The sequence below is a fragment of the Aspergillus fijiensis genome (assembly GCF_003184825.1).
Source record: "Aspergillus fijiensis CBS 313.89 unplaced genomic scaffold BO72scaffold_106, whole genome shotgun sequence".
Classification (NCBI taxonomy): domain Eukaryota; kingdom Fungi; phylum Ascomycota; class Eurotiomycetes; order Eurotiales; family Aspergillaceae; genus Aspergillus; species Aspergillus fijiensis.
Genome location: NW_024469082.1, coordinates 17,092 through 40,848, shown reverse-complemented (window position 1 = coordinate 40,848; position 23,757 = coordinate 17,092). Strand labels below are relative to the sequence as shown.

Sequence of the window (23,757 nt, the reverse complement as noted above, 5' to 3'; positions counted from 1 at the left end):
GGTTTTATGTCTCAACCCACTCATCCCTCCACTCGCTCTGCCCTTCCTCCTTTTTGTGATATTTCTCCCCTTTTTGTCTGGCACTACACTTGCTTCATCATAGTGCTGTCTGCTTCAAAGCCCCGAGCCGCCATTTGCCATTTGCCACGAGATCTGCCGCCGCCCCCTCATTCCCACCTAGTTCGCGCCACAAATGGCGTCTCCGGCTGTCAAGAAAGCAATCGCTGAAGCGGCTGCTCAGTACGCAAAGCCAGAAGGGAGGATCTTCCAGTATGGTACTGCAGGAGTAAGTTCCTACGTGTTATCAGACACTTTGATTCTGTAACAATCTGACCGATCATTTCCTCGCAGTTCCGTATGAAGGCGTAAGTCTAGCTGCTCGATCAACAGCCTGAACGATCGACCCCGCCTCCACAATACCCCGCGATCGCGCTGTTGTTTACATGTTTACTCACGCCTTACCAGCGACCTCCTCAATACCGTCGTTTTCACTGTTGGTTTGCTTGCGGGTCTTCGTTCCAGGAAGCTTAGTGGGCAATGGGTTGGTGTCATGGTCACTGCCAGCCACAACCCTGCAGAGGACAATGGCGTTAAGCTCGTCGACCCTATGGTGAGTTCCTCTACATTGGTGATCTCCGATGGTAACCTCAGTAACTGACTCAGCCACTTAACTAGGGTGAGATGCTGGAGGTAGGAGCCCAAGTATGATTCACGACAGAATGTCATCTCACATCCTTTCAGGCCGAATGGGAGACCTATGCGACCAGACTTGCCAACGCCCCGCTCGACAAGGTCGGAGATGTGTACGAGGAGTTGATTAAAGAGATCGATGTCAGCATGGAGAACCAAGCTCGCGTTGTTTTCGCCCGCGACACTCGCGCGTCTGGCTCTCGCCTCGTCTCGGTTCTCAGCGCCGCACTTACCGCTACGGAAGTCGAATTCCTTGACTTGAAGTTCATGACCACCCCTCAGCTTCACTATGTCGTTCGGTGCAAGAACACCCTGGGTACACAGTATGAGTATGGTGAGCCGACTGAGCAGGGCTACTATGAGAAACTTGCCGAGGCTTTCAAGAGAGTGATGCGGGGCATTAAGATCAAGGGCTCTTTGACGGTTGACTGCGCCAACGGTGTTGGTGGACCCAAGCTCAGGGAGCTTATCAAGTACCTGCCCACTGCGGAGGAAGGTGGCCTCGACATCAAGATCGTTAACGACGACGTCATCAACCCTGATAGCCTCAACTTCGAGGTAAGATTCTTCCACGGGCCTCCCCATTGTTGCCGGCCTCGGGCTAATCCATCTATCAGTGTGGCGCCGATTATGTCAAGACGAAGCAACGTGCTCCTCCGTCCTCCAAGGCCGGTCCTCTCGAGCGCTGTGCCTCACTGGACGGCGATGCTGACCGTATCGTTTACTACTTCGTCGATGAGAGCAACGTCTTCAGGCTGCTCGATGGCGATCGCATCGCCACCCTTGCTGCATCATTCATTGGCGACCTTGCTCGTAGCGCTGGCATCGCACAGAAACTTAAGATCGGAGTCGTGCAGACTGCTTATGCCAACGGATCTAGCACTGACTACATTGAGAAAGTGCTGAAACTTCCCTCCGTTTGCACGAACACCGGTGTTAAGCACCTTCACCACGCCGCTTTGCGGTTCGATGTCGGTGTCTATTTCGAGGCCAACGGGCACGGCACGATCACCTTCTCCGAGAATGCTTTGAAGACGATCAAGAACACGGAGCCTCAGTCTCCTGCTCAGCAGCGCTCGCTCGAGTGCCTTCAGGGCTTGACGGATCTGATTAACCAGGCTGTTGGAGACGCCATCTCGGACATGCTCCTCGTGGAGGCTATTCTTTCACACAAGGGCTGGAGCCCCAAGGAGTGGCTCGCGACTTACACCGATTTGCCGTCGCGTCTTGTCCGTGTCGAGGTCGCGGACCGTTCGATCTTCAAGGCTTATGACGCTGAGCGTAAGCTCGAGTCACCACCCGGCCTTCAGGCTGAGATCGAGTCTCTGCAATCCCGATACAACAAGGGAAGGAGCTTCGCCCGTGCAAGTGGCACGGAGGATGCAGTACGTGTTTACGCCGAAGCGGCGAGCCGTTCCGAGGCCGATGATCTCGCCACCCGTGTTGCCAACGCAGTTCGTGAGGCTGGTGCCGCCAAGGAACCCTCTTCCTAGGCCACTTCTGGAGCCCACCCGCCAAGACCACATTGTCAATGTATGGTGGTTCAGGCGGTTAGGCTGACGAAAACAGCATCACATCTGGACGTGCAGTACAGATCTGTTGGAGAAAACCGAGTTCTAAGATTTCCTGGGAACTTTGATGAATGAATTCATGATCTTAACTTAATTCACACATAAGCAGAAAAATTTTGCATCTCACTTTGCGCATCGTTATAGTAACTCGACATCTGAAACTACACAATTTACAGAAAGCATATATCTCGGCCTCTACGTCAACCCTTTTCTGCTCTTACATTTTGTGCTTATTAGACAGCCATGGAAATCGAGCGGCCTTTGTTTCATAGGTCGTGGTATTGGAGAAGGGCATATCTCAATGATTTGTTGTCATATTCACTGGTTCTGTGGACGAATAATCATGGACGGTGTTGCCAGCAGGGCCTTTTGTAGTTCTTAGCAACTGTGCTGTCTCGCCGGGGCATGGTACAAAACAGATGCTGCTTTTGACAGTTACCTTCCTGCTCACCCTCATGGATGTAGCCGCAGTTCACGCGTCTAGGACTTTTGTCGGCAGGATTGTGTCTGAGCAAGCACCCGGCCGTTCCCCGGGACTCGATGATGAAAATCATCCGTTGGTCTGTGGAGTCTATGGGCATATGCTTGCGTGTGATCTCGTCCACTGACAGGGGCGGTTGAGCGATGTGATCCACGCTTGGACACCATGCTGAGCGCTTTACTGTGCTACACTCGACGCGGATGTCCTGGCATGTCTGGTTTGCAGCACGTGTAATTCCTTTACAACCGGATTGAAAAAAAAAAAAAAGAAAAGAAAAGAAAAGAAAAGAAAAGAAAAGAAAAGAAAAAGAAAAAGAAAAAATGGAGCTTACTGAAAGCTAGCTTTTAAAAGTCATGTCCCAGCACTATCCACGTGCCGGCTATGTCACTGGGAGTGACAATAGGACCTGCATGGCCGGCTCTTGGGCAAACAATGTCCGGAAACCGTAGCTTTGTGCCGGTAGTTCTGCTCATAGCCTGGTTATTGAGTGACTGTCTGGTCGACCGTGGGCTTTTTGGTAAGATTTGGTATGTCTTGATGGTAGTCCGGATTCTTGTACGTCCTCCAACGTGAGTCATGGCCGCCTGATGACCCGGATGGGGCTCGTAGCCACTGAGATGATATATGTCGGGCTCGCTACCCATCAGTAGGGCGTAGACGCGGCCTGTACAAGGTCATATGAGAAGTATGCCGAGAAAAGCGTTGGCTCAACTCCAATATGCACTTGCCTCTATTTCGGTGCCTATGTCAACTACAGTAAGATGTTCTTTTGTGATTCTGGGCTGTATTCGATTCATCTTGCCCTGATCGAGATGAGCATTCTTTTGTGGAAGGGATATAAAGCACAGTGTCTTCGAGTTTTCCAACAGCAAGGCCTGCTGGCCCAATGGTAAGGCGCTTGACTACGAATCAAGAGATTGCAGGTTCGAGTCCTGCGTAGGTCATTCTTTTTTTGGGTTTTCTTTTGTTTTGCCATTTGCTACGTAGGCATGTACCTTGTTTTGCTGGGGCACTGCGACTTCACTCCCCAAGGGCTAGATCAATTACCCGTTCTCCAGAGCATAGCAGCCGATGATGACGCAATTTTCTGTATTTGTTGTGTTTTGAACTGACATCAACATTCGTCATGCGGCACCCCATGATATCGCTTCCCGACTCATATCATAGAGGATCCTCGCTCCACTACTGAGTCTTGGCCGGGGGGGCTTGTTGCTTCATGGCGAGAGCTTGGCTTTCAGCCACTAGTCGCCAGCCTCGTGAAAGTCTATGGCTGGCGTATGCCATGATGGTTTGTGGGAATAGCAGGGGTCTTGAAGGTGTTATTAAGTCCAACGGAGGTGGAGATTATGTAGGGTATAGTAGCATGATCCTAAGCGAGAAAGTGATGGATTGGCCACAGACCCTATCGTTGAGAGCGACCCTAGATAGCAAGGCCTACTAGGCTCATAACCACTATTGGCACTATCAAGTATATATACACCCCCCTCCCCCCCACGATACAAATGGCACAAAGCAGCAGTACCGTAGAGCTGCAGCTCGACACACTAGCATCCGCTCAGACCATGAACACCCCCGTCAGCCGTGTACGAGCAGGAGCCTTTGCCCGGCGTAGTCGAGTTCAGTGGGTACAGAACCACGTTGTCGTACTCGATGTTGTAGCAAGGGTACAGCTTCGAGCACGAGACCGAGGACGTCGTAGACTTGGTGGTATTGATATACCCCGTGAAGTTGACGAACGCGATGTTGGAGATCAGCATCTTGCTCGTTCCGGCGTATGATCCGTTGTCCCCACTGCTCTCGCTGATCGCGGGGCCCGCGTTGGCCCCCTGCACGTCAAAGTTCGAGAAAATGATATTCTTGACGCTGCCCCAGCCGTCTCCGCGGGGAAGGTAGTCGCTCTCATACGAGTCCTGGGGCACGAGTGCTCCGACCCAGGTCTTGATGTAGGCGCTGTTGTGCATGTCCTCGTTGTATCGGATGATCTGGGGGTTTGGTCATGCTTGTTAGTTCTCACTTGAACGAGGGGCTTGGTTGGTGCTGCAGCATAGTACCTTGACATTGTCAACTCGGATGTTCGCGACACTGGAATCTTCCAAGTACTGTCCGAGACTGCCAACCGCGATTCCATTGCCACCGCGGCAGGTGACGTTCTGGATGTCGATGTTATAGGAGCGGGGTTTGATGGCAATGCAGTCGTCACCACCCTGGTAGACGAAGTTGGTGAGTTGGATGTTGGTGGCGTCCATCGTGTCTGGGAAGATGATGCGATCAGTTGATGGACATTACAATAGGTGGGGTCGCAAAGGTACGTACCAAATCCATCGGTGTTCTGGACCCAGTTACTACCATACGGCGCATCGACAGCCGTCGCGTTGCAGGTGATGTCGTTGAACCTCATGTTCGTGCCGTTCATGATGTTCAGACTCCACAACGGGGGGTCCTTGACGTAAAAACTTTCGACCTCGACGTCGGAAACATTCCAGAAGACGAAGGGCATCGGCCTTCCAGGCTGCGTGACGCCTGCCTCTGCAGTGTACCAGACATTGCCATTACCGTCGATACCTCCAGTCCCGTACCCATTGATGCTGATGTTCTGCCCAGTAATAACGAACCCAGCGGCATGATTCTGGAAGGCGACTGGGTAGGAGTGGTTGCGCCAGTAGGACAGATCATCCGAGAACTGATTATGGAACGTTAGCATGTGCGCATGGCGCCCATGAGCGAAGAAAGACCCTTACCGTCCACTTTCCCCGCCATTCAATCGCGACATTATTCAAGACAGGGTTCAGTCTCTGTCCGATCCAGTAGGACTGGTCTTCAGGGAAAATGATGGTTCCTCCGTTGCCACATTCCTTGAATGCTTCTAAGAGGCTCGGTACATCGTCCTTCTGATGTCCATTGGCCTTCACGGTACATACATTGCCTTTCTTCTGGACGTTGCTTGCGCAGCCCAGAGCAGAAAGCCCCAAGAGTAGCGAAAGGGAGGATGCTGAGGTCAAAGAGAATCGCATTGTGACGGACTTGACGCGCAAACAGAATCCTGAGAGCCGGGCTGCTGTCTGCGGACCTCACATTGCGCCATCTCGCTTTTTCTAATAATTGCCGAGGGGGGCTCAAGGGTCTCTCCGCAACGTCACATCAAGCACGAAAGCAATCTATCGGGGGCAATTGGCCCGAGTGGGACTGATGAGATGAGGCGGGTAAAGGGGAAATGATGCAGTGCGGAGAAAAAAGACGGGGTAGAAGCAGGAGATGATCCAATTTCCACCAATGACACCCCCATGCAACCTGCAACCTGCATCTCAAGACTTTTGTTCATTTCCCTTCGTCAAGCTTCATCTCATTGAGAAGCTTGTGCGGCACGAAGCTTTTACTTGGGATGAGTGGACCAGACCGATTTATCACTTGTATTTAACCGAGCCACGCCCGAGTGACTCGCGCATTTCCCCTCCTTTCGGTCAAAGCATCGCAAGCGAACCGAGATACAGATTAATTCCAACTCCAGGGAACAACTGTTCGACCCCTCTTTTGGGTTTCTGGGGTAGAAAGTCCGGGGAATCATCCAGTGGAGATGATGCCCCCCTTGCTTGTATTTATATCCTTCGTCGCCACAACCATGGGTTCAACTTTTCTCTCCCAGGTCTGTCGGCACTTGAGATACCTGCATAGGTTGCGATAGACAGCAATCATGCGTTGGCTTCCATCTCTCCTAGGAGCCATTGCTCTTCTTCCTCTTTCTGAAGCCACTTCATGTTGGCGTAACACCACCTGTTCCGGCCCTACAACTGCCGCCTTTCCAGGTTCGTGGGAGAAAAACATCTTCGCTCCGGCTTCTCGAACCGTGAACCCAGAAACGCTCTTCTTGGTCACCAAGCCAGATGTCACGCATGAGTATGCCCAGTATAAGCTCCAGGGGAATGGATCCCTGGTGGTCTACGATTTCGGAAGAGAAGTAGGTGGCATTGTCACGGTGAAGTATACCTCCACAGGTAGTGGAGCCCTGGGACTGGCATTTACCGAGGCCAAGGACTACATTGGTGAATGGTCCGACTCCTCCAATGGAGGGTTCAAAGGTCCCGATGGCGCGTTGTATGGGAACTTTACTGAAGCGGGCGAGCATTCGTATACAATGCCTGACAAGTACCTTCGTGGTGGATTTCGGTACCTGACGCTGTTCTTGATCACGGACAACTCGACTGCAGTTCAGATCAAGGACGTGAGCCTGGAAATTGGCTTTCAGCCCACATGGTCTAATTTGAGAGCCTACCAAGGATACTTCGATTCTAGTGACGACCTGCTGAATGCCATCTGGTACAGCGGCGCCTACACGCTGCAGACCAACGAGGTCCCCGTCAACACCGGTCGCCAGATTCCAGCGATGCCTGCTGGATGGGCTAACAACGCCACGTTGGGGCCTGGTGACACCATCATTGTCGACGGTGCGAAGAGAGATCGAGCTGTGTGGCCAGGCGATATGGGCATTGCGGTTCCGTCCGCCTTTGTTAGCATTGGTAACTTGGAGAGCGTCAAAAACGCACTGCAAGTGATGTACAACTACCAGGCATGTAACTGCGAAGGAATTTATGGCCAGTTTTGCTAATGAAGAACAGGCCTCGACAGGAGCGTTCGATGAATCAGGACCTCCCCTTAGCCAGAAGAACTCGGACACCTACCACATGTGGTCAATGGTTGGCACCTACAATTACCTATTGTATACCAATGATACCAGTTTCCTCGAGACCAATTGGGCTGGCTACCAGAAAGCCATGGAGTATATCTATGGCAAGGTGACCTACGCCAGTGGCTTGCTCAATGTCACCGGTACCCGCGACTGGGCCAGATGGCAGCAAGGGTATAACAACACTGAGGCGCAGATGATGTGAGTACAGTGCACTTTACTCCGGATCCAAGCCAGACTGACAGTCGCTAGCCTGTACCACACCCTCAAGACAGGAGCCGAGCTTGCCACCTGGGCAGGTGACACCACTGGTCTGTCGGACACCTACACCACCCGGGCGGAGAAGCTGCGGGAGGCCATCAACGAGTACTGCTGGGACGACTCGTACGGAGCGTTCAAAGACAACGCAACCGACACGACTCTTCACCCGCAAGACGCAAATAGCATGGCCCTGTTGTTTGGCGTAGTCGACTCCGAGCGCGCTGCTAGCATTTCCGAGAAACTGACCGAGAACTGGACACCCATCGGTGCCGTGGCCCCCGAGCTACCGGAGAACATTTCACCGTTCATCTCGTCCTTCGAGATTCAGGGCCACTTTACCGTGGGCCAGCCCGCTCGAGCTCTGGAGCTGATCCGGCGAAGCTGGGGATGGTATTACAACAATGAGAACGGCACCCAAAGCACAGTCATTGAAGGATACCTGCAGAACGGCACGTTTGGCTACCGGTCAAGCCGTGGATACTACTACGACACGGCGTATGTCTCCCACGCGCACGGCTGGTCTTCTGGACCCACGTCGGCCCTGACAAACTACATCGTGGGCCTGACCGTCACCTCCCCGGTGGGGGCAACCTGGAAACTCGCGCCGCAATTCGGAGATCTGAAGACCGCCCAGGCTGGGTTCACGACTTCGCTGGGCCAGTTCCAGGCATCGTGGACGAAGCAATCGAATGAGTACAGCCTGCAGTTCACCGTTCCGAAGGGGACGACGGGAAGCCTTGCTCTCCCCTACCTCAATTCCAAGAAGCCAACGATCACGATCGACGGCAAGAAGATCACCAAGGGCGTGAGCTATGCCAATAACACGGCAACGGTAGCGGTGGCCAGTGGAGGAAGCCACAAAGTGGTTGTGAAATAGCTCGATAGCTTCTAGTGAGAGAAATGAGTACTTGACCTCTGCATTATTACATCAAAGCCCGAGGGCACTCTGTAATTTATACCTACCTAGTAAATTCCTCGAGACCCCCATACTTTCCCCACAACCAATCAGGGCAGGTCAAAATCACGTGTCAGCATCTCCGTCGGCACCAACCAGCAGCAGGCCCATCGTCATCGACGCATCCGCCCTCACCCCCATTTCCTTCAAGCCAAACCATAACATACGTGACCACCTCGCAAGGCACACAATGGCCACCCACACCTCCCTCCAGGGCATCGCCATGCCCTGGCGCACATGCAACCAGTGTATACGCCGCCACTACCTCCTGTCCCGCGGCGGCGGACGCCCGCAATCGCGCCTGCACCTCTCCACCACCTCCCCGGTCCGCTCGTCGTCCGGCAGCAGCAGCAGCAGTAGCAACCCCTCCAACCCGCTCCGCACCTCGCGCGTACGCAGCACCGAAAAGGATGTCGCCAACTACCGGCGCTCGATGATCCTATCAGCCAGCGGGATCGCCGCGTGCGCAATCGCCATGTACGGGATCATCAAACTCGACCTCTTCGGCCTGGAACAAACAAAGCAGCAGCAGCAGTCCTCCTCCATTACCGCCACCATACCCACGGCCCAGGAGGCCCCATCTCCGAAGAAGACGCAACTCGACGGGCCGAACGGCTTCCCCAGCAGCCCGTCGCTGATCACGGTGCACGGGCAAGACCCCGGCGCCGAGCAAGTGGCAACGGGGACCAGCTCGGTGCCGTACTTCCCGGCGACGATCCGCCTGCCCAAGGCGCTGGACGCCGAGAACATCGGCTTGGCAGCGGGCGACGAGATCGCGCTGTCGACCGCCGCTGAGAAACCCGCGGACGAGGAGGAGTACCAGCTGCTGGGGCTGGGGATCCGGACGGTCTCGTTCCTGCGGATCCAGGTGTACGTGGTGGGGATGTACGTGGCCAAGTCGGACATCACGGCGCTGCAGCGGCGGCTGGTGCAGACGGCGGTGAACCCGCCGACGCTGGCGGGGGTGATCGAAGCCGAAACCAAGGGTGATGGGGGGGTGATCACGAACCCCGTGGGCGCGACGGCGGCGACCTCGCTGGTGTCGACGGAGCGCGACCGGCTGCGCCAGCTGCTTCTCGACGCCGGCAGCAGCAGTGGTGGCGGCGAACAGCAGGGCGATCTGGTGTGGGACGCGATCCTGCGGGAGCCGGGCCTGCGCACGGCGTTCCGCATCGTGCCCGTCCGCAACACGGACTTCACGCACATGCGCGACGCCTTCGTGCGCGGCGTCACCGCCCGCGCCCAGAAGTACAACCCCTGGCGCGGCGAGTTCGCGGACGAGGCGTTCGGCGCCGCCGTCAAGACGTTCAAGGCCCTGTTCGGCGGCGGGGCCAACAAGAACGTCCCCAAGGGGCATACGGTGCTGCTCGTCCGGAATTCCCGGGGCCAGCTGGATGCCCTGTACCAGACGGATGTCGCTGACAAGCCCACGCGGTATATGGGCCGCGTCGCCGACGAGCGCGTCAGTCGGCTCGTGTGGTTGAATTACCTGGCCGGGAAGAATGTGTCGAGCGAGCCCGCCCGCGAGAGTGTGGTCGAGGGCATCATGGCGGTGGTGGAGCGGCCGGTGGGCACGGTGGTGCAGAAGGTCTTGTAAATTTAGATCGGCTTGCAGTTTTTATTTACCTCCTACTCTTACTGTGTACTGTACTGTGTACCTTCGGGAATCCAACCCCCTCTCTTCTCTCTTTTCTACAATCGCAAGACTTGACATGTATGTACATGTACCTGTATCTCTACAACATACCCGAACTACAGATCCAAGAACACCAAGCATCGAACAAAAACCAAAGTATATTCAACCAAATTCTATCTCCCCTACAATATCCACCCTATCACCCCTGGGTGGAAATCTAAGCCTTCAAAGCCCCCGCAGCCGTCAGCAACTGCTTCAGCTGCGCGCGGTCCTTGCCCTGCAGATCCGAGTTGCCGCCGATGTGCTTCTGGCTGATGAAGATGTTGGGCACGGTCTTCTGCGAGGAGATCTCGTACAGAGCATCCTGGATGGCTTGGCCGTCGGCTAAAACCCCCACGAAACAATATTAGCCCACAGTCCCTCCCCCCAGCGAACAGCGAAAAGACAACAAGGCAGACAAGGGAAAGAAAGAGGGCGAAGGGGCAACGTACAGATCTGATCCAACTCCAGGACCTTGTACTCGGCGCCCAGCTCGTTGAGGAGGCGCTTGCTGGCGACGCAGTAGGGGCAGTAGGATTTGGAGAAGACGACTACACGGTTATCGTTAGTGGGACATCTGATCCTGGTGGTACGGGTGAAGGTCTAGGCTATGCTAGAAAGGAAAAAAAAAAAAAAAACAAACTCACCGACGCCATTCTCGTTGATCAGGTTCTGAGCCTTGGTCTTTGCGGAGGCCATGGTGGCGGGGGAGGGGCCGGCGAAGGAGCCGAAAAGACGAGTGAAGATGGAAGCTATGGTGGGCGAGTTTGGGAAGGAGATTCGACCGGCGCACGAGGGACGGGTCGAAGAGGTGGGTTGGGTTTGTTGTTTGGTGGGTGGTGGGTTGAAAAGAAGGAAGAAGAGGGGACGGAAGGGTGAGGGGTAGCGACGGGATTATATGGACGATGGACGGTAGGTTGATCGGTGTTTGGGTTTGGAGGACGGGGATAATGGAGAGAGATGTTGGCGGGATGGCGCAAGGCGCAACCTTGAAGGCGGCGCAAGTCTCGGAGTCAAACCCGCGGGGATTATGTAAGTAAGCTCCGCTCCCGGCTATGGCATCATCGCTCCGAGCGTCGAAAGGTTCTGGAAGGGACCGCTTGACAAAGCATCCATGTTTGTTGGGTGACAAATACTCGGATAGTAAATCTAACTAACATAAGTTACTGTTGTTTTCTGTATGGTCACCCAACTTGCTTACTGTAGCATGGTAATCTTCTAAGTTCTCCTTTGTCTCCGTGATGCACTGTAACTACAGCCTGTCTCGGGCATTTCTACTGCTTCTCACTGGCTGGACACTTCCACTACAGCAACTACATCACCCGACCTCGGTCATATTCTCACAACTTCCATTCTCTATAACTTGCTGATTCAGATTCAGCAAGCAAACAAACTCACGACGCAAAATAAATAGCCTGCTCGGCCGACACACAAAAGGAGAGAAAAGAAAAAGGTGTGTGAATTGTCATAATGACCGCTCCAATGCTGATGCTTCGCCAAAGTAAGGGAATTCCAAGGAATGACCAATGCTCAAAGACAGTAAGAGTGAGGGAATCAAACAGGTCGATGGCCGCAATATTAAATGATCGTCTTTTTTTAGACACAAAAGTTTGCACAAATAGAAAAAAAAAATTGGACAAGAATTAAAATCCTAGAGATTTGAACACCGCACCCAACCTGCACGCTGAATAAACAGAATAAGAGAAATTGAGAAGCATGATGCAGGGGAAAATCAGGTAAATGCTGCTGAGAAGTAGCTCAGGCTGAGAGGGTTGATATGGCAGGATTAAATCACATTACGATGCAGCATCCGCAGCCCTTCTCCTTCGGGGGTGGCTCTTGCGCCGTCACCACCGGCGGGCTCCATTTGGGTGTCAGTGGTGCTGGCATTGGTTCCTGCACTCGGGGCATAGTGCTATACCCACTACCTGTGACGGGCCGAGCGTCGGCTTCACCTTCCTTGGACGGGAGCTGCTCTTCGGGCGTTTGCTGTGGTGCAGGCTGCACTTCTTCCTTTGTCTTCTCCTCCATTTGGGGCTTCTCCGGCTCCGGGGCCTCATTCTTCGGTCTCTCCACTTTGAATGGTCCATCCGGTCCGATTGCAAGCGGAGCAAACTCGCGGTCGTACATCGTGGGTGTCTTGCCCTCCTTGGCCCACTGCTCCTGCTGCATGCGCCGCGCGTGCGTGGGGAGAATCTGCTGGTCTGGAGGAAGACGCGGATCCGGTTTGTACATGGTAGCCAGCCATGGAGGATCTCCTTCCGGCCGATTGATGGGATTAGGAGGGCCCCGACCATCTGCTCTGGCTCCAGGCCGCTGAGTGCTGGACGGGAGACGAGCTCGGGGAGTCGCCTTTCTGGTTGCGGGAGGAGCAGAGGTCTTACGGCTGGTAGGTCCAGCCTTTGCTGGTGTTTTCTTGGCCGCCGTGGTCTGCGATGGGAACCCACGGCTACCAGGTCTGCTGCCATTGGAAGGTAGGCCGTTTGCTGCCTCGACCGTCAGTGGCTCACTAGCTCGACGCGGCATCCCGAACGACAGCGCTTCATCTTCACCATTGGTGAGGGCTCGGGTGCGCTGCCTGGGGAACTCTCGTCCAGCGTGTTCAGGCGAGATGGGGACCGGGCTGGCGGTCGGAATTGGGATCCGAGAAGAGCTCTTTCGCAAGCCAGGGTTATGGTAGAAGCTCGACGCTGCCTTCTCTTTCGTCTTGTCTGCAGCAATCTCGTCCGCCCGTCGGAGGTCCCAATCCTTTTGATCGCCTTGTGTAGTATCGTGAAGGTCATCGGCGTCGGAGAAAGGTTTGGAGTCGTAGGAGTCACGCGGTGACCCATCATGTAGACTGGGCCACGGTTCCGTCTGCTCGTTTGGCGAGTGGGGGGGAAAGGAGCGTCCGTTGACCCCGTGAGACTCATGGGGCCTTCCACGGCCACTTTGGATCCCGTCTGTGGCAGCCCGTCGCTGGAACAACTGCTGTAACTCTTCGCTTTCGATCTTGGCCAATTTATCTCGGTGGATCCATTTCTCGTTATCCAACTCTCCGAGGTACACTCCGATCCCCTCGCTTGTTTTTATTGTCCCATCCTGGCGTGGGATCTCGGCCGAGGCGTTCGCATTACTAATGCTGCGGTCTACAGGTTCGTGTCTATAGTGATGCTGCGAGTTGAATTCTTCACTTTCCCGTCGACTATGGCTAGCGTCTCGGCGACCGCGCGGATTGAACTGATCGTGAGCCTGGACGTGTCGTGACAAGGAGGAGCCGCGAGAGCCTTGGGGCCGATGCCCTCGGGAGCGCGAATCATGGGACGAGCGCGACTTGGAGCGATTATTAGTGCTCTAGCACAATCCAGGTCAGTTCGTCTGATTCCTGCGATCCTCTTGGATCGGGTATACTGTACAGTGGCTGCAAATTACCGCAGCGTGGCCACTGACTTCTAGGACACACTTACATCTTGTCGGATTGGAACCGAAAATTCCCATTGACTCCCCTCTACACTGGGTGACGTCCATGCATCTGTCGAGTATGTCGCGGTAGCCGTCCCCGCCATTCCAGCAGCAGTATATATGGATCAGACAAGTCCAGACCAGCTGGAACCCGGTGTGCTGTTATGAAGGCGATCGTGACAAGGTCAACGAGCGGCTGGTCACTGGGCAAGGAACAATTTTTCTTCTCTCTTTCTGTTCTTGTCCCCGATCAGGCCATCCCAGAGACACACAGACCAGAATCACCAACCGCTCAGGGCAGTTCTGGTCGAAGTCCCACCTCGGAGTTGACTGAGTTGAGAAAACAGCAGTCTGTATGATGTGAGGGGTAGGAAGGCTGGGAGAAGATGGGAGCCGGACGGTGAAGTGATGAACCGGTGGGAAAGGGGGCCGAGAGCACGAGCGAGACGAGCCGAAAAGAGGAAATTGTAAATAAGGAGAAAGTGGAGAATTGAACACCTTGGAATCGCTGCGCAACCGTCTATGTGGTTCCCCGGGAGGTGGGTTGGGTTGAGCACTCGTTAGCCAGGGACCGGCGGAATCGGTACCGTGGATGTGTCGGTTCGGCTCAGGGAACGTCAAAAGGCGGATGGCGGATGGGAGACGGCTAGGACGAGTCGAGAGCAGCTGTCAGATGAAGACTAAAGTAGTCGAGTATAAGGTGGAGGAAGTGAGAATGGATTAGATGCCCAGGTAGGGAGGGGCAGAGGTAAAAGACAAAATAAAGTATATTAAGCAGTGGGTGGAGGAGGAGGAGGAGGAGGAGGAGGAGGGGAAGCCAAGGAAAAAAAATGCCAGGGAAAGGAGTGATGCAAAGGTGTGTGTGGCTGGACCGTGGCCTCAGGACAGCATCCGAGACACAGTTGAGCGGAGAACACGGGGTGAGTACGAGGAAGAAGGGATTCAGAGGAAGAAGAGGAGAGTGTCAAGTCAACTGTCCTAGAGCCCGGTGGTTGCAACAGGAAGAAGAGGAAGAGGAAGAAGAAGGCAAATGCGAGAGCGAAGAGCCGAGAAAGACGGGGTAAAGTAAAGGAGGGAGAGGAGGAGAAAGAAGAGGAGAGGAGAAAGTCGAGGCGAGACTAGACTAGAGGGAGGGAGGAGAAGTAGATCAGGTTAGGACAAGCCGCTAGACTACTTGAGAAGAAAGACAGCCCGGGACTAGGCAATTAATTAGGGACTACTCCGTATTTTCTACCTTAATCTCTTTCTTATCCTTTCCCCCTCCTTGTGAAGGAGAGAGAGAGAGACATAGCCTAGAACCAATTGCTGGGTGGGCTGCGCCAATCATCCTGTGTCTCTCGGCAAAGATGAATTAGAGATGAATGTATCCACTGATGATACTTACTCATATGATAGGCTCTGCCACCAAGAAAAAAAAAGCTTCACTACCAATAAACGGGTCCTGATCTCAACCTAATGAACACAAGATTCTTTCAACTCATCTGGACTGTCTGCCATGCCGACAGTCGATCAGTCCGATTTGACATTTCCGACCACCCACCAGTCAGGCTGGAATGTCCCCAACGGTCTGCTGGTCGGCCCGCGATGGAGAAAGGGACAAAGCACAAAGCACAAGCTGACAAGCTCGCATAGCACGTAGTTATCGCCAAATTGTGATAGATCGTTAGGCCCCAAGAGGAAGGGGAAGAGTGGGAATCTCAAGGCCGTGACAGCGAAGAGATCTAAGTTCCATTTCGGTTTAGTTCGATCTCAGCATAGAGTTTCTGCTAGTCTCCAAACCAACTGCATGCTTACTTGATCACCTCCCGGGCTGAAGTACTGTATGTACTGTACACATGCACTGACCGTGATACGAGGTGCTTACCCTCAGACACAGCGAATGGCATTGCAGATATGTAGCTGGATGGGGAAAAAAAGTACACAGGATGGTATAGTTATGTGTTGTGCGTAACCCAGCGAATGATCAATCAGTCTGGTTGAATTTCCATGCCGGTCGACTACACCGGCATACCTTACGTCGGTCCCAGCCTTCCGTCTCCGACACATTCGATATACGACCGTCTCAGTCCCATCTCTTGCTTCGTCCGCCGCGGAATTCGAAGGTTAAGCTAGGTGCACGTGGCACTTTTCACTGGGAGTATCCATAATAAGAACAATAGCAGGATTAAGTGACAAGAATCTTATCGGGTAGTTCCCCACCCCAGACAACCTCCGACGCCAGCACCGTGCAGAATCCTATCCACAGGTGACATTTGTATATGCATTGAAGCAACGTACCCAAGCTCGGTGCTCAGCAAGCAACAGAGAAAGGAACCGATCCCAAAGCCAGAGCTGGAGTAAACGAAGTGTAAATTACAGCCAATAAACAAAAAAGCAATCAAACAAATGCTAGAGGGGAATAGAAAAAAATAGGTTCAAAGCTTCTTTCCATGCAGCAAAAGTAGTATTATGGTTTTTCCGTGAGATATGATAAAAAACGGGGTCATGTACATAAAATGCCAGGGTACCTTAGTTATTCAGTGCCTGGTCAAGCTTGGCCAGTAAGCCCTGTGCCTCCTTGACCAACGCGCGACGAGCAGCACGGTCCTCGTCATTCGTGATCTCGATCCCGTCTGCCTTCAGGATGACCTGGGCGAGGATGGTTTCGCTGAGCTTCTTATGCTCGAAATCGCGTGCTTTCGGATCGGTCGGGGGATTGGCAAAGTACTCTTCACAGAGAGGGAGCAATTCCCGATGAAGATACGACAAGAGGCCGTTGGCTTGATCCAGCGGGGTGCGGAAGGAGTTGAGGCTAGGTGCGGGTGAGGGCATGGCTGAACGGCCGGGCGAGGGGGATGGTCGCGCCGCTTGCGCCGGGGGTGGTAGAGTGGCCGGGTCGACTGCTGCGCCACCAGGGCCCGGCTTCTTGCCCTTCTTCCCGCGCTTTTTGTTCTTGCCCGATCGCTTGCGAGGGGGTTCGTCCTGGCGCGGAGGAAGTTCAACCTCCGCCTCGGACGTCTCACTTGGCGAGCTCTCCCCGGGCTGCACCTCTGAGACCACGCACAAGACCTCTGACTGCTGCTTGAGTCCCTCCGCCCGGCAGGGCAATGAATCGTCGTCCAACAGTTTTCCTTTGTACAGTAGTCGGATCCGCTTCGGGTCAGGCGTCTGCGTCACCTCTGCAGCCCGTTGTCTCAGCTGACCCACACTGAGGGCGCCCTCATTGATGGAGTAAGCAGGGAAGTGCAGGTCGTAGGTGTTCTTGCGGTGTTTCAAAAGGATGGTGTCGGGCTCAGCATCATCGGCACCGGGGTACTGGTGTCCATACTGTGGCTGTCTGAGCGGGTTGACGATCTCGTCCGTCGTGATGTAGCTGAAATCGTTGTCGGTTACATGGGGAGGGTTTTGAACGTTGGTGTAGTTGGGAGAACGGCGCCAGAAGGTGAAGGGACTGCGCCAGGAAGACATGACGACGATTGCGATCGCAAACGCGAGAAGAGTGTAGGTAATCGGGGCGGTATAATCGCTGGCGGCGTGATCCGGGTTCGGCTCCGGCCAAGGCGTGAGAAAACGCAAGGGAGACGAGGCTTGAGCTGACGAAAGAGTGGTGGTGAGTTGATGGTGTAAAGTCTGGAGCGAAGGAGACAGATTGGTGGCGACGTGGTCGATGTAGGAAGCACACGTCTCGCCCAGGGAGGACAGAGATATGTGCGATAGCAACTGGCTCATGGATTGTCGGCCAAGAATGGGTCAATGGGAGGGGGAATGACGAGGGTGTTGAGGTCACTGGAAGTTTGCCCTGGGCCTCTCCCCCATTAGCTCCGGAATAGGCAGAGAAGGCGGAGAGAGCCTCTTTTTTTTTCTTTTTGTTTTTTTTGCCGCAGCCGCCTGGAGGCTGAAAGGCTGAAAGATCGCCTTGTCTGTTCGTCACGAATGTTCGATCGATTTCGAATCAATGTGATGTCTTATGATTTCTGTTCTCTCTCCTCTCTTTTACTGTACAGTATAAGCATATTGCATGCCCGCCAAAGCCCCTCCTTCCATCAAACCTGAGGGGTAGGCTCACCACAAGGCTGAGTTGATTACTATCTGTCTCCAAATGAATGACCAATTGCTTTGCAATCATTCCCCAAAGTTAATGCCAATGGCTGAGGCAGACCGAGCGTCGCATTCATCTTGCAGCATAAAAGCAGCAGATCATTCCCACGTGACATGCGACTGTCATGCCTACCTAGTACACAATCATGTCTTTGACAGATCTCATCGGCTTATCATTAACATGCATTAGCCATTTCAAACACCTGCCAAGCACACATAGAGGTATTGATACCACAACTGAGGAGTTTTGAGCCGGTACATCGACCGCAGTAGTGGGGTAAGTAGTTATCTTGACCTACTCAGTAAATTAGTATGCTAGGCGACGTCATCAACCTGGGACAGCGGCTTGTAGAAGGGCCAACCGCAGCTCACTCTGTCCTGTTATATAGCAAGCCCTATATAGTACTACTGTACTGTCCATATGGCGTTATGCAGGGAGAAGCAATTATCCGACCCAGCCATGTTAAATGCATCATCTAGGATATCCCTCAGGTAATTCTTGACGAGACGAGCGTTCTGTCAATGTTACAGTCGGACGAACACAGATGGCATGGAATTGAAGAGCGGAGCAACATTACACAGCCTATCCGAGAAGTAAGTGGCCTCAGGGGCCACAATGGTTTTGTCACCTCCGGTGCTCTCCGGTGCTCTTGCAAGGCTGGCCGACCTATCCATACATGGAATTCCAGGTACCCCCGAATTGTGCTAGGCAGAAGCTGGAATTGGGGCTAGTTGCTGTTTTCTCTGCGTTGACTGACATCATTGTATCCACTAGTTACTGGGAGATTTACTGTTCTGCAATAAGTCATTGTTCTCACAATGGAAAAAATTATATTATATACAGTTATAATCTTACATAATTACATTACAATTCCTCACTGGCGGAAGAACGTACTCAAGATGTCTTCAAAGTCTGACCCCGCCAGGTGCAGGCCGGCCACCAAACCATCTCGCGAGACCACTGCTGCCATCGTTACCTTCATTTCCCATCCACCGTGGAAGGCGGAAGGAGTCACCCTGCAACCACTGTGGCTTGCTGGCTGTTTCGAGAGTGTTCTTCATGCGGTGCGCGAATGACTGGAAAAAGTTCTCTTCCTCTTCTTCCTCGACCAAGGCAGAGGTCCCGAGAGTGCTGCGAGGTGCTCGAGGTGCCCGGGAACCCTCAACTAGGGGTGTTCGCGAGGAAATGAATGCAGGAACCTCCTCGTCAACCCGACTCGAAGGGCGGGGCGACCGACTACTACGGGCTGAAAGCCCCAATGAGCCGAGGCCGTTCAGTTCTCGCTCAATGAGGTCACGCCCTTCACGCCAACCTCCCAGTCCGTAGCCACCGGGATTGTTTTCTAGGTCATCATCATCTTCCTCCAAAAGTCCCCAGCTGCAAATGTTTTGCACTCGACCATATAGATTAAAGAGAGTGGCACAGATGGGCAGCAAAATGAAGACCGGGAAAAAGTAGTCAAACCCTTTACCAAGCGGTGTAAGGTCGATTAACCGCCCCAGGAATTTGTAAAAGACGGTGCTCTGTCGCGCACTAACCGGCAAAAAGGTGAGGAAGTTGTAGGCGATGGGTACAGTCAGCCGGGCTACAAGCCCAGCGTACCAACATGCGCTCTCCCCATACGTGTTCCGACGGACCAAGGCACGATTGCCCCACACTTTGGCGTCGTTCACGCCCACCAAGGCTGCGGAGCACATGTACAGCAACCAAGCAGAAGCAATAACTTGACGACCAAAGTTCACTGGCGCAGGATCCTGATGATAGGATACAATGGAAAGGGTCACTACCGACAGCCGAGGCGCCATAGATTTGATCACTTCGGACCAGACAATGCAAGCGGATGCGGCAGTGAAGAGAGCACCTAGTCCAAGTCGAAGGTTCGGGATCACGCGCACATAGAGCTGGTAACGCATGTATGGGCTCAGAACCTTCGCATTCGACAACCATGAGGAGCGATAAGGTGACGGAGTAAACTCCAATTTCCTGGATGCGGACGAATTGATAATGGCTTGCATATCAGCAGCGGACAGCACCAGACGGTCCCACTCGTCGATGAAACGAGCCTTTTGATGCCGAGCACGCTGAAGACGTCTTGTCAAATCTGCCAAATAGCGTTCGGTAATGACGGCGGGGATTGTTTCAGATCCATCTGCATGGTCCAGCAACGTTGATCGTGGTTCAGAAGGACTGCAAGTCTCTGCCAGCTCGTCAATCCAATCCTGAAAGTCGAGGGCGGTCCCTGTTTTCCGGCGCTGCAGTTGAGAGACCTGACTCTCGAGACTCTCCAAATCATTGATTGCATCCATTAAGCGGTCGTGCAACCGAGGGGCATGGGCGTGAATTCTCCGGAGTCTGCCGCTGACATCGGCGTTGCGGAATAGTGTGCGAGGGATCGAGACGAGACCATGGCCCATTAGGTAGATCGCCAGTACGAGACCCCAGACGTAAGCAAGAGCCATAACGAGCGCCTTGATTGAAGTAAATTCGAACCCATTCTGGATGGAGATGTAGACCAATCCAACGATCGCACAGCACAGCACGATGAGTTGATAGCGCGCATTCGACCGGATAGAGTACTGAATACGAGCCTTCGGTTCACGATATCCAGAATCTATATATTCTCCGAGAAGCGGGAGGATAGCCCTGTAAGGAGGGAAAAGTCCGATCAGCATCTCCATTATATTAGTTCAGAACAGCCAAAATTGGCTGACAAACGACACGACTTATACGTACCATGTCAGTACAAATATCAGCCAATAGGTGATGCGCCACGAGACTAGAAGTAGGCGGTCAGGAAGCCAGATGGCTGCGGGACCTGATCCATCACGCGAACTTGACGCCAGGTCGATAGGAACCAACAGAACTACACTGGCAGGAAGCGCGAGCGCAAGAAAGACGGGAATGGAAAGATAAGCCGGGGTTGCGCGCAAAGTGAGAAAGCGCCGGAGAAGAAGTAAAACAAGGATAGAGATTGTGAGAAGGGCCAGCGAGAAGAAAACACTAGACCCTACGGGCACAGGCGTGGCGAGAACCATGGCGATGATTGGGGGGAGGAGAGGGGGGGAGGGGATGTCAGTACATCCGGCGGAGGGTAAAAAGGCAAGTAGAGCAGGGTCTCGGGAGGAGAGGACGATCAATCAATAAAGCATTGCAGGTGAGCTTAAAAGAGACTAGCGATCGAGAATCGAGGGGTAGAAACACAAGAGTGCGACGTGGATGAGAATGAGTATGAGTATAAACGAGGGGGGAGAGAGGAAGGAGTAAGGGAAGGAGGGATGGAGAGAATTGGGAAGAAATAGAAGAAGCAAAAGTGACCAGGAAGGGAAGAAGTAGAAACTGCCCGTAGTTACGGAGTACTATGAGTAAGTACGTACGTACGTACAGTAGTCTAAGTACTCAGTAGTTACTCCGTACTATGGATCGCAAATGCGGCCGAGACTTGAAACGAGATCTGCTGAATGGATCAGCTCATTTCCCAAAAGTTCATTGATGGTCGATGATAATTCAAGGGCGGCTTCCAGCCCGGGGGCCGGTGACGACAGCAGCCAGATCACGTGATGGTGCCTGACGTGTCTGTTTCCGTAAAAAGTAACAGCGGAGTCGCCATTGCCGGCACTACTCAGTAGATTCCTTTTCTCATCTCAAATGATTCCACACTTCTCCACGGCCCTTTTCAAGTTGGGACTCTGAACCACACCGCATTTGGACCTCAACCCTACTAAGTATAAATATACTCATATATTCCCCTTCCATCGCCGATGCTAGCCTGGTTTTGGAATGTAAGATTAGTCTGGACTGTTGGGACAGCATATCAAAGAATATGATGCGACTTCAGTCATGCACGCCCTCGACCCTACCGGTAGTCATGTCTGCTCGGATGGCGCGCTGCCCGCTATACTCTTCGCAAGACCTCCAAGTCCTGTATATCAATCCGAAGATGCACTGGAGGTTTTTACCAAAGAAGAATCATACAAGCTTCGCATACCAATCAACAATGAGACACCATTTCAATGCCCTGATCAAGGGTTGTGTTGGTTGCATATTCTCGCTGTCTGATTCTCTTTGTCGTTGAAAACGGTATCATATGCATGATCTTGACGGGTGAGTATCACGCCCAACCCCGGATGTGCCGGTAGGACTTTCCGTAGATTGGCATGAGGCACCCCCAAGCTTTTCTCGGGAGCGACCCATCGATAGACATGTTCCAGGGCCATGTTGATCGGACTTCACGTTGACTACTCCGTAGATCGGGCTGAGAAGGAATTTTGCAAATAGGAATCATGCACCCATGGAACAAGATGGTCAACAACCGAAAGTGTTTTCGCCATATTCATACTGTGGTTGTATACCAGTATCTTCCAAACATCTTTCATTCTGGGCGATAGGTGTGTGATTTGTAGCACCTTCACTGCAGGCCGCTTTGGTACGTTTTCAAATCAGGAATAGTCTGTTCTGTCAAGGCCAGTGACACTAGTGAACTAGTGTACCGATCTCATTCTGAGGGAGCCATGAAGTATTGACGGATTAGTGGTGTAGACCTCCAGTACGAACCTTTTACAATTCCTGCTGCTGGGCCAGCAACTCAATTTAGTACAGTACGAACCACAATTCCGTGGTCCATGTCCATTCTACCGGACTGTGCCTGGGGAAAATCCAGGCGGAGAGAATGAATGTGTGGTCGAGTTATTTGGGTCAAGTTCACGCCTGGCCACTGAACCAATTTAGTTGCTGTGAGCTGCCCTTGCGGACAACTCGAAGACCTTTCCAGTTCCCCCAAAGCTAAAGCACCGCAGATACAGAACCCTTCATTGGTCGATCAGTGGAGACCAGTATGGTTCACGGCCTCCATTTAATCTCAAGTAACTGTACTCGTGTAATGCGATCCAAGTCTAATCTTACCGACCTGATATCGCCAAGACTGAGTCGATGCCTGCCAGTAGGTGGTAGGGTAGTCTGTACCACCTGGCCGCACCACGGAGGATTGTTGTGGTAGTACTAATGTGCCGTAACCAGCAAGTCTGACCGTAGGTACATACAGCTGTAGCTACGAGGTCCTCGGATACCGCCATCTTGCATGGAAGACGGACCACAACTCCAGTCAAATGGTGGTGGCATTCACTATGATCGGTGGTGACTAATGTGTGCGTGCCTTGGTGATACCTACCCATCCTTATTATCATCCCAGCCCGCTAACTGATTGCTACAGCATAGATCTCCAGGCTCCTGAACCACAACACTAAATCCAGTCATCAAGTAGGTAGGCGGGAGCGATATCCACCATTGGTCACGTCAATTAGAGTTACTAGTGATTGGACTGATGGTAAAACTTGATTCCGAGGCAAGGAAAGAGAAAATACAATTCAAGGAAGCAAAAGACGCAACGAAGCAAAGAAGCAAAGAGGCAAAAGAAAACATACAAAGTACGAGGGAGGTAGTGGAGGAAAGCAGGAAAGACTGACTGATTGACTGGCTGCGAAACTAACATTTCTTGGCCTGGAAGACCTTGCGTCTTTTCCAGAGCCAGTCACCCGTCGAGACCAATTAGTTACCAGGGATTTCCGGTGATGGGGACGGACCAGAAAGCGGAAAAAAAGAGGATGGCCCGCTTTCTTTTTTAATTTTGGGTCTCCATCGGTTGGCTCCCCGTCAGTTCCTAAGGGCGATCCCCTCATATGAGTACTGTACATAAGGTTAAGAGAGAGAGAGATAGGTGAGTGATACGGATTGGAGATGATCAGACAATCTTGATCTGAAGTACAAATGCACTGCCAGAGTAGTCATGTTATGTATATAAAAATCATATACACAGTATGATGTACAGTACAGTAGATTCACTTATAACCCGAATCAATGACATTGAAAGGGGGGGGGGAAAGTGGCCAACAGGCGCTCAAATAATAATCGAGCGATCCGTCGAGTTGTCAGTT

The 23,757-nt window shown here is 53.0% G+C and overlaps 6 protein-coding genes and 1 non-coding gene across 7 annotated transcripts; 3 read left to right on the top strand and 4 right to left on the bottom strand.

Annotated features, from left to right (window-relative positions):
• Nucleotides 1–193: 193 nt before the first annotated feature.
• Nucleotides 194–2,183, top strand: agm1 (phosphoacetylglucosamine mutase PCM1; the record flags this gene model as incomplete). The annotated part of the gene is made up of 6 exons (XM_040949026.1): nt 194–286; nt 352–365; nt 466–610; nt 676–690; nt 742–1,248; nt 1,308–2,183. 6 exons carry the CDS (start codon nt 194–196, stop codon nt 2,181–2,183), a joined length of 1,650 nt encoding a protein of 549 aa, XP_040795322.1.
• Nucleotides 2,184–3,614: 1,431 nt separating this feature from the next.
• On the top strand, nt 3,615–3,686 carry BO72DRAFT_t305. Its single transcript has one exon. It is a non-coding gene; the product is annotated as a tRNA-Arg (tRNA).
• Nucleotides 3,687–4,224: 538 nt separating this feature from the next.
• BO72DRAFT_532823 (putative extracellular exo-polygalacturonase) lies at nt 4,225–5,911 on the bottom strand. The gene is made up of 4 exons (XM_040950460.1): nt 5,481–5,911; nt 5,056–5,422; nt 4,794–4,993; nt 4,225–4,724 (listed from the first exon to the last, which is right to left on the bottom strand). Exons 1-4 carry the CDS (start codon nt 5,751–5,753, stop codon nt 4,287–4,289), a joined length of 1,278 nt encoding a protein of 425 aa, XP_040795321.1. The 5' UTR covers nt 5,754–5,911; the 3' UTR covers nt 4,225–4,286.
• A 519-nt stretch (nt 5,912–6,430) lies between these two features.
• On the top strand, nt 6,431–10,233 carry BO72DRAFT_473351 (putative alpha-L-rhamnosidase B; the record flags this gene model as incomplete). Its single annotated transcript, XM_040947198.1, has 4 exons — nt 6,431–7,285; nt 7,353–7,524; nt 7,696–8,543; nt 8,851–10,233. The coding sequence occupies 4 exons, from the start codon at nt 6,431–6,433 to the stop codon at nt 10,231–10,233; spliced, it is 3,258 nt and encodes a 1,085-aa protein (XP_040795320.1).
• A 256-nt stretch (nt 10,234–10,489) lies between these two features.
• Nucleotides 10,490–13,856, bottom strand: BO72DRAFT_473350 (uncharacterized protein; the record flags this gene model as incomplete). Its single annotated transcript, XM_040947197.1, has 7 exons — nt 10,490–10,656; nt 10,764–10,862; nt 10,959–11,063; nt 11,995; nt 12,163–13,439; nt 13,485–13,644; nt 13,758–13,856. The coding sequence occupies 7 exons, from the start codon at nt 13,854–13,856 to the stop codon at nt 10,490–10,492; spliced, it is 1,908 nt and encodes a 635-aa protein (XP_040795319.1).
• Nucleotides 13,857–16,272: 2,416 nt separating this feature from the next.
• On the bottom strand, nt 16,273–17,445 carry BO72DRAFT_339998 (BAG domain protein; the record flags this gene model as incomplete). The annotated part of the gene is made up of 1 exon (XM_040940600.1): nt 16,273–17,445. A coding segment is annotated over one exon (1,173 nt), but the record flags the coding sequence as incomplete, so codon positions are not given.
• Nucleotides 17,446–18,647: 1,202 nt separating this feature from the next.
• On the bottom strand, nt 18,648–21,312 carry BO72DRAFT_453784 (LMBR1 domain-containing protein). The gene is made up of 2 exons (XM_040946063.1): nt 20,564–21,312; nt 18,648–20,473 (listed from the first exon to the last, which is right to left on the bottom strand). The coding sequence occupies exons 1-2, from the start codon at nt 20,863–20,865 to the stop codon at nt 18,736–18,738; spliced, it is 2,040 nt and encodes a 679-aa protein (XP_040795317.1). The 5' UTR covers nt 20,866–21,312; the 3' UTR covers nt 18,648–18,735.
• Nucleotides 21,313–23,757: the final 2,445 nt, after the last annotated feature.

Excerpts from the sequence above, each read along its gene's own strand:
- BO72DRAFT_532823 (XM_040950460.1), bottom strand. The coding sequence starts at position 5,753 with ATGCGATTCTCTTTGACCTCAGCATCCTCCCTTTCGCTACTCTTGGGG. Across the intron at positions 5,423-5,480 it reads AATGGCGGGGAAAGTGGACG|TTCTCGGATGATCTGTCCTA; the intron begins GTAAGGGTCTTT and ends TTCCATAATCAG. Across the intron at positions 4,725-4,793 it reads TCCGAGTTGACAATGTCAAG|ATCATCCGATACAACGAGGA; the intron begins GTACTATGCTGC and ends CCAAACCCCCAG.
- BO72DRAFT_453784 (XM_040946063.1), bottom strand. The coding sequence starts at position 20,865 with ATGGTTCTCGCCACGCCTGTGCCCGTAGGGTCTAGTGTTTTCTTCTCG. Across the intron at positions 20,474-20,563 it reads CTGATATTTGTACTGACATG|GGCTATCCTCCCGCTTCTCG; the intron begins GTACGTATAAGT and ends CCCTCCTTACAG.